General features: G+C 42.7%; 1 protein-coding gene across 6 annotated transcripts; it reads left to right on the forward strand.

Annotated features, from left to right (window-relative positions):
- Positions 1-935: 935 nt before the first annotated feature.
- Positions 936-13483, forward strand: ELAC1 (elaC ribonuclease Z 1). 6 transcript variants are annotated; one of them, XM_048850397.2, is made up of 6 exons: positions 936-1008; positions 2124-2233; positions 2357-2489; positions 6910-7131; positions 9974-10441; positions 12167-13483. In XM_048850397.2, the coding sequence occupies exons 4-6, from the start codon at positions 6975-6977 to the stop codon at positions 12634-12636; spliced, it is 1095 nt and encodes a 364-aa protein (XP_048706354.2). In that variant the 5' UTR covers positions 936-1008; positions 2124-2233; positions 2357-2489; positions 6910-6974; the 3' UTR covers positions 12637-13483. The 6 variants fall into 6 exon arrangements, with proteins under 6 accessions (XP_048706354.2, XP_048706356.2, XP_048706353.2 ...); XM_048850396.2 differs by lacking the exon at positions 936-1008 and adding an exon at positions 1040-1942; XM_075128370.1 differs by lacking the exon at positions 936-1008 and adding an exon at positions 1040-1862.
- The last annotated feature ends 2322 nt before the right edge of the window (positions 13484-15805 follow it).

Below are 15805 nucleotides of genomic sequence, written 5' to 3' on the forward strand. Positions count from 1 at the left end.
CCGCCCCCTCCATCACCCCAACCCAGTCACTGACACACACCCCCGTCGCTGAGCCCCTCCGCCACCCCACTCGCTGACCCTCACCGTCACACACCACACCAACCCAGTCAGTGACCCCCACTGCCGCCCCGCCCCTCTCCACCATCACACCCCACTTGCTGACCCTCCCCATCCCTCTCCATCACCCAACCCACCCGCTGACCCTCCCCGCCCCCTCCATCACCCCAACCCAGTCACTGACACACACCCCCGTCGCTGAGCCCCTCCGCCACCCCACTCGCTGACCCTCACCGTCACACACCACACCAACCCAGTCAGTGACCCCCACTGCCGCCCCGCCCCTCTCCACCATCACACCCCACTTGCTGACCCTCCCCATCCCTCTCCATCACCCAACCCACCCGCTGACCCTCCCTGCCCCCTCCATCACCCCAACCCAGTCACTGACACACACCCCCGTCGCTGAGCCCCTCCGCCACCCCACTCGCTGACCCGCACTGTTACACACCCCCTACCCATCCCCGTCCCTCTCCATCACCCCAACCTAGTCACTGAGGCCCACCGCCACCCCACCCCCGTCGCTGACCCCCACCCGCTGACCCTCACCGTCACACACCACACCAACCCAGTCAGTGACCCCCACCGCCACCCCCGCCCCTCTCCACCATCACACCCCACTTGCTGACCCTCCCCATCCCTCTCCATCACCCCACCCACCCGCTGACCCTCCCCGCCCCCTCCATCACCCCAACACCGTCGCTGACCCCCACCGTCGCTCCGACTCCATTGGCTGACGCCCGCTGCCACCCCCACGACCCTCTGCGTCACCCCTTCCCCAACCCCAGTCGCTGGGGCCCCTTTCACCTCCCCGCTCCTCGCCCCATGGGCTGACTGGGCCCCTGAGGCGCCAGCCCGCCAGCGCGACCGCGACCCCGCCCCGCAGGCCCCGCCCCCAGCCCCGCCTCCTCGGCGGCGGCGCTTCCTCGCGGCGCGCGGCGGGGCAGGAAGGTAGGAGGCCCGGCGGGCGGGGCAGCGTTTCCCGGGCTCCCTCCGCCCCGGGACGTGGCGCGCTCCAGCGCGGTTCTCGCGCGGCGCGCGGCTTGGCGTGCGCGGGCTCCGCCTGCCCCCTGCGGCCTCCTCGGAAAGGCCCCGGCTGTAGGGGCCGCTCGGCCCCGTTGCGTGAGGAGGCCGCGAGCAGCTGGGTCTCTGCGGCCCGCGAGACGGGCCTGGGGAGCGCAGGCCCCCTCCCGCGCGGGCCGGGAACCCCTGCAGCGGCCCCGCTGCCAGGCGTGGGGAAGGCCGGGCCCGCCAGCGGCTGCTCGGGGGCTGGCGCGTCATGGCGGGGTGCGAAGAAGGCTGAGCCCGCTGGGGCGGGGTCCTCTAGGGCAACCCATTCATCGAAGTGTGTGAGAGAGACGAGCTGCTGAGGCAGCCCAGGTGTCAGGGGGTGTGAAGGAGGCTGGGCCCACTGGGGCTGGCCCCTCATCGCGGGGTGCAAAGAAGGCTGAGCCCACTGGGGCTCCCTTTTGGGCTGGCCCCTCATCGCGGGGTGCGAAGAAGGCTGGGCTCCCTTTAGGGCTGGCCCCTCATCGCGGGGTGCGAAGAAGGCTGGGCCCCCTTTAGGGCTGGCCCCTCATCGCGGGGTGCGAAGAAGGCTGGGCCCCCTTTAGGGCTGGCCCCTCATCGCGGGGTGCGAAGAAGGCTGGGCTCCCTTTAGGGCTGGCCCCTCATCGCGGGGTGCGAAGAAGGCTGGGCCCCACCGGGGCTGGCCCCTCATCGCGGGGTGCGAAGAAGGCTGGGCCCCACCGGGGCTTTCTCTGGGGCTGGTCCTTCATCTCGCAGTGCGAAGAGGACTGGCGCTGGTAGGATTGATCCTAGCAAAACTTCCTCATTACAAGGCACAAGAAAACCTGGGTGCGCTTGTATTAAAGGATGCTAACAAGTAATCTTTCTCTTCTCATGGTCGGTGTTTGTGATAGTTTTTTGTAGAAACCAGTGCACACTCCACTACCTCACCCTTCCCTTTTCAATTTGTCAGATATATTTTTAGTTACTGTCCTATGTATTTTAGAAAGGGACTGAAATTATGTAAGGATTTTAATGACTTCACTTTGTTCTGCCAGAATGTATCTGTGGAGTAGCACTGGCTAACTGGTAGTGTGAAACTTGTATGATGCTTTCCCTATGGATGGAATGTCTGTTACGTTAGGACTCTTCCTACCTGCACAATGGTGTAAGTATAGGTGCGGCTAAGAGCCATGTGCTCCCCTTAAAGCATTTAAACCCCATGGAATGAGCAGGTTGGTCCCTATAATTGCATGACTTCTGAAGATACTGTTGCAATCTTCTCTCACAGCTGTGAAGATCAGAAGAGGAGTAGGTTGGAGATACATATAAGCTGCAACTCTTAGGTTTGAGACAGTCCTCCTCTCCAAGGCGGAAAGGGATCGAGAGAAAGTCCCCCTAAATAAAAAGTAAATAAAATAAGTGTAAGTGTGCCTTTTACTTTCAAAGTCACTTAGCCTGGTTATCCTTCTTTAGTTATTTTATTTACTTTTTTTATTTTTTTATTTACTGGGAAAACCCTTGACTCAGGCAGCATGGTTCTCACAAGTGGAATGCTGCCATTAGCTGGTATGGGGCATAGTCAAACTTGCTCCATTTTCAGAAGGACTCAGCATTGTGCCTGTAAAGATTTGAAGGAGAATATCTTAAACTTATATCATAATAGCATGGATCTCTCATCTCTTTTTGGTTTTCCAAGTAACATAAACACCACCCTGTACCGGAAACCTACTGACCGCTATACTTACCTACATGCCTCCAGCTTCCATCCAGGACACACCACACGATCCATTGTCTACAGCCAAGCTCTAAGATACGACCACATTTGCTCCAATCCCTCAGACAGAGACAAACACCTACAAGATCTCTGTCAAGCATTCTTAAAACTACACCCGCTGAAGTGAAAAAACAGATTGACAGAGCCAGAAGAGTACCCAGAAGTCACCTACTACAGGACAGCCCCAACAAAGAAAATAACGCCACTAGCTGTCACCTTCAGTCCCCAACTAAAACCTTTCCAGCGCATCATCAGCCTATCCTGAAAAATGATCCCTCGCTCTCACAGATCTTGGGAGACAGACCAGTCCTCGCTTACAGACAGCCCCCCAACCTGAAGCAAATACTCACCAGCAACCACACAACAAACACTAACCCAGGAACCTATCCTTGCAACAAAGCCCGGTGCCAACTCTGTCCACATATTTATTCAAGTGACACTGTCATAGGACCTAATCACATTAGCCACGCCATCAGGGGCTCGTTCACCTGCACATCTACCAGTGTGATATATGCCGTCGTGTGCCAGCAATGCCCCTCTGCCATGGACATTGGCCAAACTGGACAGTCTCTACGCAAAAGAATAAATGGACACAAATCTGACATCCGGAATCATAACATTCAAAAACCGGTGGGAGAACACTTCAACCTCTCTGGCCACTCAGTAAAAGATTTAAGGGTGGTAATTTTGCAACAGAAAAGCTTCAAAAACAAACTCCAATGCGAAACTGCTGAGCTTGAATTAATATGCAAACTAGATACCATTAACTTGGGTTTGAATAGAGACTGGGAGTGGTTGGGTCATTACACATATTGAATCGATTTCCTTAACTTAAGTATCCTCACACCTTCTTGTCAACTGTCTAAATGGGCCATCTTGTTTATCACTACAAAAGTTTTTTTCTCCTGCTGATAATAGCTCTTCTTAACTAATTAGCCTCTCACAGTTTGTATGGTAACTTCCAATTTATCTCTGTGTGTGTGTGTTTGTGTGTATGTATGTGTATGTATATATATTACTATATGTTCCATTCTATGCATCCGATGAAGTGGGCTGTAGCCCACGAAAGCTTATGCTCTAATAAATTTGTTAGTCTCTAAGGTGCCACAAGTTCTCCTGGTTTTTTTGTGGATACAGACTAACACGGCTGCTACTCTGAAAGGTTCCTATAAGTCAGTGGTTTTCAAACTTTTTTCCTCCTGACCCAGTTGAAGAAAATTTTTGATGCCCATGACCCAACATAATTATATCTTTTGACTAGAGTTTTTGGAAAATCATAATAATGCAATACGTTCCAGTTTAACCCACTTTACATAACTAACACTAGACATTAGCCTTAGTAAGCCTATGGTAAGGAGTGTGGGAGGTGGCCCAGAGTAGGGAAGAGGGTTCGGTATGGAGGTGAGGGCTCTAGGGTGGAGCTGAGGATGAGGGGTTCAGGGTACAGGAAGGGGCTCAGGGCTGGGGCAGAGGGTTGGGATGCAGGGGGTGAGGGCTCTGGTTGGGGGTGGGGACTCTGGGGTGGGGCCAGGGATGAGGAGTTTTGGGGTGCAGGCAGGCTCCCCCTGGGCTGGGCCAGAGGATTCCCCCCAGCCCTCTCCCCGCTAGCAGTAGCTAGTTCCGGGGAAAGGGCCTCTCTCTTCCTTAGCATGGAGCCCTGAGGGCAAAGGTCCTTCTCTCCCTGTCAGCAGCAGCGAGCTCCAGGGCCAGGGGAGAGGCCTGCAGCAGCCCTGCTAGCCCCAACTTGCTTCCCTCCCCAGTTCCCGCCCACCTGCTACCTCTTTCTTCTCCCAGGTCCTTGCTGCATAGGCCTTTAGAGCTGCTGTGCAGCAACAATCATTATCATTTGAATCAGCAAGGCGACCTAGTGCCTGACATGCCACCACCCTGTACCGGGTCGTGACCCGTACTTTGAGAAACGCTGCTATAAGTCATAGGAGCATAAGACTGGAAGGGACCTCCTGGGTCATCGAGTCCAGTCACCTGCTATCACAAGTTACCCCATTGTGTATTCCCATTCATAAACTTATCAAGCTTCATCTTAAAACTAGTTAGGGTATTTGCCTCTCTGTGCCTGTTGGAAGGTTGTTCCAAACCTCAGTCCTCTGATGACTAGAAACCTTCTCATTTCCAGCCTAAACTTATTCATGGTCAGTTTATGGTTCAGGTAGTGAATTTAACATCCTCTTTCCCAAAAGTGACATGAGATCTCTAATGAATACTGGTTGCTAGAACTCTGATTTTATATCGTATCTCAAAATATGTGCTGTACAATATTGGACTGATTTAAACACCTAAGCACATAATTACTGAACATGTTACTGGGGTAGTACCTTGAAGAGGGGTGGGGGAGTGCAATTTGTTCCCATTGAAGTCAATGGCAAAAACCCATTTGAACTTCAACAACTGTATTGGGCTCTTACCTCAACATAGAAGTTATTGATCATCTGGACATGCCTACATTGTTAAAAAAGAACGTAGCCCTTTGTGTATTTATAGTTGCTATTATATACAAAGCAATTTTTTTATTTCTGACTTCTCTGGAGCTATAGTACTTTTATTTCAACAAGGTAACTGATAGCGTAATCAGGTTCAGATTAATAACATGCTATCTTCTACCATCCTGCAGGGAATCCTGTTAATATGGTGAGGTAATGGACTATTGAACTGAAATGGAGAGAATCGTTATAGCCCATTAGGAAATAATGGTTCATTTCTTTTGATATAACTAAATGTGGTTGGCTGTATGGGTATTTTATTTTAATACCTTTTGAAGTAGCTTTAATGGCAGGCAGATTAGATTTCCTTTCCTCCCTCACCCCTCCCTAGGGCAAAGACTTAATTATTGAAATACTCAAAATTTGTATTGTTTACAAGGCTGTGGAAATGTCTGAAAATAAATTTTGAAAATTAAGTTTTTAAATTACTAACTTAAGAATGCAAATATGCAACATAAAGCATGAATACAATTTACAATATTCTGCTAACAGTCTCTGGGCTGCTTTTAATGGAACATGCAAATGGCACATACACTCAGATCACATATATAAACATAAGACAACTTCCTTCTGACAGTGTAAAGGAGAAACAAACAAAACCAACTTATGACAACTATTTGTACAGAATACTGCCTCTAAAACAGCTGTGTCAAACAGCTCACCCACTCAACGTTGTCATATGGCTTGCATACCATTTAAAGATTTTGTAGAATCTCTGCTTTCATTTTAAAACCAACATCTACACTAGAAATGCTTCAGCAGCACAGCTATATCTGTAGCACTTCAGTGTAGACATTACCTGCACTGACAGGAGGGATTCTCCTACTGGCATAGGTAATCCACCTCCCCGAGTGCTGATAGCTAGGGCCTGGTCTACATTAGAAAATAGGTCGGTTTAACTGTGTCAGTCGGGGGTGTGAAAAATCCACACCCTTGAGGGGCATTGTTAGGCTGACCTAAAATCCCTGTTGACCGTAGCTACTGCCTCTCAAGGAGGTGTATTGCCTACGCCCAAGAGAGAATCCCCTCCCATCAGCATTGGTAGTGTCTATACTGAAGCACTACAGTGGCTCGGCTGTGCTGCTGTCACGTTTTAAGTGTAAACAAGCCTGTTGACCTAACGGTAGGGGTTAGGTGGGCTTAACTACACCGTGCAGAGATATGGATTTTTCACACCCTAACTGACACCAACTTAACTTTCTAACGTAGACCAGGCCCAAATAGATTTCTAGCCATCATTGTTGCTAAGAGATTCTTCTCTTCCAAATGCAAAGTGAGCATAAACCAATGTGTTGTCTTTCTGACAATGAGACTGTCCTTCCAATTGATATTGAAGGGGACAATAAGGTTTGCTACTAAATAAAAGCCATATTCTACCCTTCATCTTTGTGCAGACCTCATTAACATCACTGGGAGATATGTTGTGAATTGGAAAGGGCAGTCCTAAATTTATACCCCAGTCCATGCACAACAATAAAAAATGTAATTTGACCCAGGCAGTAGAATGAGTTTGACACCCCTTATTTAAAGCAAAGCCACAACTAGTTATTGTTTTTTTCCCCTCTGCAGAGTAAGCACGTGCAATAGACTTACAGTGATATATTTGTTTTGGGTGGTACGCTGACTTGGGCATAATGTCCATGGATATAACTTTTCTGGGAACGGGCTCAGCATATCCATCTCCAACAAGAGGAGCTTCAGCTTTAGTCGTTCGTAGTGAAGGAGAATGCTGGCTATTTGATTGTGGCGAGGGAACTCAAACACAATTTATGAAAAGCCATCTTAAAGCAGGTCAGTGCAATTGAAAGTTGTTATCTTGAGAGAGAAAAATCTTCATACAGTCCAAATGAAATACCTTTCCTATTCAGGCTCACATAGTCTGAAGACCTCTGTAAATAAGAGTGAACATCTCTAATTACTGTATTTTCGGTGGGACCATTTGAACTTGCTATGATATTCTCCTTTATCACCCTTTGTTGCAGAATTGTTCTCCAGAACATAAGCTTTAATCTAATACAAGCTTCTAGCCTTCATGATTATAATTTCCAAAAATGAACTAAATTTAAACCTATGCATTGCCGTATTCTGAGTCTGCAGGCAGCTTGAAACAATAGCTTGACGTGTGAATGGTCCCATTCACTTTAATGGGGTGTTCAGAAAGCTACAGATATTGGTGGACATGTCAACATTAACGTTAATTATTTCATGACCACTTAAAATTATTTGCTGTTATATCTGCTTATCCCAAAACACTCCCAGTACCTGTGCAAGTTCCAAAAACCCTAACTGCTTTCTACCTAGCTGCCAAAGTATTCACCTTTCCCTTGTGACTTTTACAGTGCAGTTGTGTTGTCCATACCAAAAACTATGGCATATCAAAAACTGTATAAGGGGTTAGCATGGAACTGAATTTAATATCAAAACAAATAAACACTGAGTGTGCTGCTGATTGTACATTATTTGTTTTCATGTTTGTTTAAGTAAAAACAAAAGAAATCTTAGCAGTTGCATAGGCTCATCACTAGATGGGGATGGTAAAATTATTGATATTGCAGAAAAGTGTTCAGTAAATATTTCTGTTCTATATTTGGAAAGAAGCAGGATGAGATATTCCTACCACATAAAAATGAAGTTCTTTCCAGTCTATTAGTAGCTATGAGGATGATAGATATTATCTATTAGTGATAAACATTTTTAAATTAGCAGGCCTGGATAACTTGCACCGAAAAGTCCTAAAAGAGTTGGCTGAGGGTCTATGTACTGTTAACATTAATTTTTAATAAATCTTAGAATACTGGGGAAATTACAGAAGACTTGAAAAGTGCTCATGTTGTGCCAGTATTCAAAAAGGAGAAGTGGGATGACATGAATATAACTATAGGCTGATTAGCCCACTATCAATGTCAGGCAAAATAATCAAAAAGTTGATGGGATTCAATTAATAAAGAGTTTAAGGATGGGAATATAATTAATGCCATTCAGAATAGTTTTATGGAAGTTAGGTCTTTTCAGATAATCTTAGTTTATTCTTTGAAATTACGAATTTGGTTGGCAAATGTGACTGCATATATGTAATATACTTAGGTATTTGACTTAATACCATGGTACTTTCTGATTAAGAATAACTAGTAATATACAATATCAAGAGAGCACAAGTTAAGTGGATTAAGAGCTGCCTGACACATCTCAAAAAGCAGCTATCAATGGGGGATCATCATTGAACGGGGGTATTTTAGTGGGGTCCCACAGGGATCAATCCTAGGCCCAATGCTATTCAAGGCTTTCATCAGTGAAGTGAAAATTATATATAAAATCACTGCTGAGAATCTGCACATTATAACAAAGTGGTCAGTGATGAGGACACGGTAGTCAGAGAGAGCAGTCTGGATTGCTTGGTAAGCAGGGTCCATTCAGGCAAAATGCATTTTACAGCCAAATGCAAAGTTATACATCTAGGAATGCAGAATGGGGGACTGTATCCTGGAAAGCCAGTTACTCTGAAAATGAGTTATTGGTCATAGTAGACAAGCAATGCAACATAAGCTCCCAGTTCAATTCTGTGGAAAAAGGGCTAATGCAATCCTTTCATGTATAAATGGGAGTAATGAGTGGGAGTAGGGAGGCAATTTTTTTAAAACCTCTGTATTTGACATTGGTGAGAGCAATGCTGGAATATTGTGTCCAGGTTTGATACTGACACTTCAAATAAAATGTTGAAAAATTGCTGAGGGTACAGAAAAAAGCTACAAAAAATTATTTGAGGGCTGGAGAAAATACCTTACAGTGAGATCTAAAGAGCTGTGTAGTTTATCTACAAGAAGATTAATCTATAGGTACCTTCACAACAGGAAGAAAATACCGGGTAGTAAAGGGCCCTTTAATCTAGCAAAGAAAGGTATATAACAAGAACCAGTGGCTGGAAACTGAAGCCAAAGTAGAAAGAAGGCGCAAATTAACAGGGAGGGTGATTAACCATTTGAACAAACCACCAAGGGAATTGATGAATTACTCATTTCCTGAAGTTTTCAGATCAAGATTGTAAACCTTTCTGGAACATACGCATTAGACAAACACAAGTTATTGGGCTCAATTCATGGGTAATTGGGAGTGACCTGTGATAAAACAGAAGGTCAGACTAGATGAATGGTTGGAATGAACTAGAAACTAGAACAAAGGCAGAAATTCACCCAGTAGTTCTCACTGGCCCACAGTCGTCATGTGGTATGACAAAGTGCAGCCCCCATCCCCAACTTGTTTGCATTTTAATGCAGCAAAGATCACCATATTAGTCAATTTTTCTTAGTTTCTTTGCTCTTAAAATATATTTTGATCTAAACTTTCAATCACACAAACCTTTGGGGAAAAATGGCTTATCAACCAAAACAAAAAAAGTGACAAATGTAATTTTGGTTCACATTTTTCAAATTTTCATTGAAAAAATAAAAAGTGAAAAAAATTTCAATTAAAAAACGTCACTTCTCGGTTTGGTTTTGGTTTTAAAAAAATTGGGAACTAATTTTTTTGTAAATTTCCCACAAAATAATTGAATTTTTCAACCAGTTCTAATTTTGCAGCTGTGAGTGTAATTGTCATTCAGCACACTTACTATGGTGTCTTTTTGCTTTAATCATAGGTAGAATTACTAAGATATTCATAACTCATCTTCATGGGGACCATTTTTTTGGTCTTCCTGGTCTCCTGTGCACAATTAGTCTTCAGAGTAGTTCTACTACAAGCAAGCAACCTGTTGATATCTATGGACCATTAGGACTACGAAACTTCATTTGCAGAACTCTGGAACTCTCCCACTCGCAACTTCTCTTTCCATATGTGGTTCATGAACTGGTACCTACACCAGATCAGTGCCCTGCAGAAGAATTTAAAGAACTGTCTTATGTTGACAGAGATGAAGTCTCTTCCAAAGAAGTGCAAGGGAGAACGCTCCATCTGGATCATGTAGAAAACTCCTACACACTGGTCAACAATCAGCAATTTGTTATGAAAGCATTTCGATTATTTCACCGTATTCCTTCCTTTGGATTTTTAGTGGAGGAGAAGCAGCGGACTGGTAAACTCAATGCACAGAAGCTAAAAGGCCTTGGTAATTAGCTTCATTTATTTTTTCCTTTAATTCTTATGACTTGTGGATATTACTTTGTTTCTTAAAATCTATTCATGAATGTCCTTATGATGTAATTGATATACATTAAAGTCATAATAGAACTGTATGATTAACTACATTTCGTATATGCTTACATTAACTGCCAAATGCCTTATTAGAATTTCTAAGGCATCTATTATGATAGTGTGTAAGCAAGAGTGTTACAATATAACTGTTGAAAATGGATCCATCAATAGGTGATGGATATTCAAGTATACACAGTGTTCAGGCTGACAGCTGATTCACTTTTCCAGGAATTGTAACAAAATTATATTCTTCACTAATAGCCAGAGTGTCTTCTGAAAACTTCTGCAAGGAAGCTTGCTGAATCAGAACAGTGTGCATCTGTCTGTAATACATTCTGAAATGGGACTCTTTATTCTTCACAAGAAAAGGAAAGTTTGATATTCTAGAACTTATTTTTTCCATACAAATGCATACTAGTTTGATCATTAGAGGGGTAAAAACCAAGCTCCCCTTTCTAGCACATTTATTAAGGGCTTACATGAGAAAGAGATCATAAAATTGGCCGTAGAGTGTATTTGGGGGGATGTATCAGCTTCAAAATACACAACTTAAAATCTGTTAGTAGAGCCTCTTACTAAAATTAAAAGATTTTGTTCTCTTGGAGTATGAAATAAGTAAACTATTAGTTTTTGTAAGTCATGGATCTACAATATTGGTGCTACACCACCGGCTTTTGAACAGACTCTTTGAAATACCCTTTAGTGTGCCAGACCTCAAGAGGTCTCTCTCTTCCTTCAGCATACGCCACACAGCCTCACTGATGAACTTCTGGGGCTTCAGCACTCTTGCTTCACACCATTGAGTTCTAATCAGTGAGTCCAACTGAGATACACTTCTGGTTAGAGACGTGTACGCTCTTCAGGGACTAATGCACCTGAGCTGGTATTTGCAGTGACACCCCAACAGTGTTTTCAAAAGCAAAGTAGGATTTATTAGTCAGCTGAACACAGCATTGGAAGTCCTTAGGTTAGCATAGAGAAATAAATGTTAAAGAATAGTCCATTCTGGTGAAGCCATAATTCACCAGCCATGCTGTAGTGAATTCCATTTTCAGGCACTATCTCTCTCTGATTTACTTAGTAAGTTCCCCAGTAGTGAGCTAGCTTCCTCCAAACCCAGAAGACCACATTTTATTCCCTGATGGACACGTCTGTCCTTTTTAATTCTCCAGGCAGGGCCATGCTGAGTTCAGAGCCCCACTGCTGGAGCTTGGGTTCCTCTTCAGCTTCCCTGCTGAGAGGAAGTGATTGTTCAATCATTGGTACTACCTATTGTCTCTCTGGACTCTCTCTGTTGATCTGGATCAGTTTCAACCAGTTCCTTAATGACTATTCATTCTACCCAGACAGCGAGGTGATACATGCTTATGTCTCCTGTGTTGGTGCAAGAGCAACGTTTAACCTTTTTGCTCCCACTGGGTAGCAATGCAATGATAGAGAGAAACTGAAGTGCACATAGGATTCATAAAAATATTAAAGAAAATTCTCACTTTGCCATACCCTAATACTTAATTTGTAAGAAAACCATGCCTTAAGAATAGGTTAAATGTAAAATTTGTCAGATACTGCATTGAAATATGAGCAGTGTTTATTTTCAAAACACTAAAACTAACCAGACACTTTTGACTTAACTTTCTAGGAGTTCAGCCAGGTCCTATATATGGGAAACTGAAGAATGGTGTTACAGTTGTCTTAGAAAATGGAGTAACCATTTCTCCTTCAGATGTCTTGGATGAGCCTATTCCTGGAAGAAAAATTTGTATTTTAGGTGACTGTTCAGGTGTGGTTGGAGATGGAGCAATGAAACTCTGTTACGAAGCAGATGTGTTAGTTCATGAAGCCACATTGGATGACACCCAAATGGACAAAGCCAAAGAGCATGGTCATAGCACTCCAAAAATGGCAGCTGAGTTTGCAAAGTTGTGTAAGGTTAAGAAACTGGTTCTGACTCACTTCAGTCAGAGGTATAAACCAGCTGGTCAGATTGGAGAAGGAGATATTGATGTCACGGAACTGAAGAGACAAGCTGAATCAGCGTTAAATGGTCAAGAAGTAACTTTAGCTGAGGATTTTATGATAATAGAAATTCCAGGGAAAAAGCAGAAGTAGCATCTAGCTCGATAATACCACACAAATTAGCTTGCTGTTGGACTGTGAGTTTACAGGTAGGGCTTCAGGTATCCAAATTGGTTCCTCAGTTTCCAGATGAAGAAAGAGGTTGAATTGCTAAGGTGACATGCTCAGTTGCTAGAGAATGACTAAGTGCTGGATTTACTTGCTATAGAGTTTTAAGGCTCAACTCTGTAAGATGCTGAGTGCCTCAGCAACTTTAATGGCAGTTGAGGGTGTTCCACACCTATGAGAAATGGGCCATTATAGAATGGTATTGCTGTTAACTTGCCTAGGAAGAAGGGAGATGGAAAAGCAGATTACTAGTCAAACTCACTGCCTTAAGTGAATATGTGTGCAGCTACCTAAGCAAGGGGGAGAAATAAACTCATTCTTAGGTTTATATAAATACAAGTATTCAAACATATGGAGACAAAGCAAAATATTTATTGATCATTTAAACACTTAGCTGCAAATCTAAATAACTTTATTTTACAAGTATATGGAACGCCTTTAACTTATCTTTTTGGAATTTAAGTGTTAGGCTTATTGATACAGGTATTTAGCCAAGTCTGGAAAACTTAACTGTATAGGCAGAAATCTTCCGAACACTAGACACTTTTATTAGAACTTCAGATTCTCTCGTCTTAAGTCTTAAAATAGAACTTTGCATTCTTTGCCTCTTATTTACAATCCTTTGTAAATCTTAGTGGCATATCAAAGTAGATATTTTTTAACTTCTCAACCTCACATGAGCTTTTGTATAAAATATTTTCAATAATTATTTACATGATTTTATGTAAAAGGAATATTGCATAAACAAACTAATAAAGTATTGATAACTGTGCCACATGTTTTGTAAATTACTCTCATCACTAATGTACAGAAATACTACAAATTAATATGCTTACTGTATTTCATAGAACCATAAGATTAGAAGAGACTGCAAGGGTCTGGTCTAACTCCCTGCAGGATTTATTGTGTCTGTTTGACTATACCTGACATCTATTTGCTTGAAGAGATCACTAATGTCAGTGAAAATTCACCACTCAGATAAATGGTTGACTGTACTCCCTAGCTTTTAAAAGGACACTGTAGATTTAAATTTGGCTCAGACTTAAAATTATGGGTTTTGTAGACAAACAAACAAAATATGCTGTCTAGGGCCATGCAAATCGTTTTTTTCCTGGGGTTGTTTTTTGTGTTCAGCATTTTTAAACATTCTCATGTAGTGTCTGAAACACAAGCATGGGTACACCAAGAACCTGCAAGGGAAACTGACTTTCATTGTACAAGATGAGCAGTACAGTGACTGAAGTGCATAGTAACAAACTGAACTAAAATTTTCATTAAGATGTTAATAACATAGGTAAAGAAATTAAAAAATCATGTCATTTTAACTACACTATATGCAAACTTGTATAAGCCTATTGATATCAATACATGGTCTAATTTAACAAATCACATTTGTGAAAGATTTGGAACAAAATAATTTGTTCCAAGCTATGATTTTAAAACCTTCTTATGTATACTTGAGAAAGAAGTAACTGCAGAGAAGAGATAAAACAAATTCTAGTTATGGGCCTGTTCCTTCTCCTACTTAGTCAGTCCTCTAGAGTCAGGCATGGCTTGACAGTTCTTTTTCAGATGTTCTGTGACAAAACTGAGAATTCCAGGTTTCCCTACCTGTGTAAAAAATCTTCATTCCAGTAGTGAGCTTTGTGCTGTAAACCTAGTGAAAAGTGACATGTTTTTGAATGATCCCAGAAAGTAGCTTATGCAAAATAATAATAGCTTATGCAAAATAAGCGTTACTTTATCAGTATAACTGCATCTACACAAGAGGAGTTACAGTGATCAACTGTATCTTTTTCTAAATCGGAATGATTAAATCAAAATAAAAACTAAGTCCCATTTTCAAACGTGTCTGGGCTCAGAAGTATCAATGAGAATTTAGGAGCTTACACACCAAGTCACCTTTGAAAATGAGATGTAGGCTCCTAAGTCACTTAAGAACTCTTAAAAATTTTACCCTAGATACCCTTTCTTACCGTGGATTATTAAAGGCTAACAATATTGAATGGTTTCTACGGTGCCTAACTTTTTATAGCATTTATTAAAATACAACTGATACTTATGATACTGTCCACTTCCTATTACACTGATGCTAATACGAACAAGAAAAATTAGCATCAAAACTTGTGTTAAATTTAACAGGACTTAAAAACTAAGTATGATATAATCACATTTACAGAAATACTCACATTACCACATCTCTCAAAAAATGGGTCAAATTCAGCCCAGCTCTAAGCAGGTCTACCTCTCTTCAGGAGAGGGCCACCTGTTTATACTAGCTCACTACCCAACAAGTGTCCTTCAAATATCTTACAGGATGCAGTGATCTGCATACAGTAGTGATAGTCACTCCTCAGCCATCAGTGGGGTTTGTCTTGAAACAAAGCTGTATCCTGCAAATACTCTCATGGTGCTCCACACTCGCTGCCTCATTGAAAAGCATGCAGTTAAAGCACACACCCCTGCTGCCAAAACAAATCTGTAGTACCATGGTATGCATTATGTAACTATAGTGGTGTATGTGAAATACTTGTGCATATTTTGTGCTGAATTTCTCTTAGCAACTTTTATGGGGCCAAAGCCTATTCTCTTTACAAACACACTTCCTACCCTCCAGTCTCTTCCTTTCTTGGTTGAAAAAAGCTGGATTCTGAGCTCTTTTGAAAATCTACCCACTAGTGTCATTAGAATGAAGTTAAGACTATGTGTGCTAGTAAGAAAAGCAGGATTTGGGCCATAGATTGTTCTTTATCCTCACTATTAATGGATGTATCCTTTTCTCATTGATCCATTAATCATTAAATTAGCAGAGGGAGAACTTTCTTAGGATTCAAGTATACCTGCCTGATCATGTTTAACTTGAGAGCTGCTAAATAATGTGGTAACATACTAAAATCTCTGAGTAGATTTGTGAAGTGTGCTTTAGCAACTTCTTTATTTGCAAAGTTTCTATGGTGGAGAGAAACTTGAGATCCTTGACTTCCCTTTTTATTTTTATCTCCAAGTGCATCCAAAGTTAAAAATACTTCTCCCTGAAAAAAAACTGAGACCCAATACAGCTCAAATGTCATCATTCTAATTTTAAACTTAGCTG

This window comes from Caretta caretta, chromosome 5 (genome assembly GCF_965140235.1).
Source record: "Caretta caretta isolate rCarCar2 chromosome 5, rCarCar1.hap1, whole genome shotgun sequence".
In the NCBI taxonomy this organism is placed as follows: domain Eukaryota; kingdom Metazoa; phylum Chordata; order Testudines; family Cheloniidae; genus Caretta; species Caretta caretta.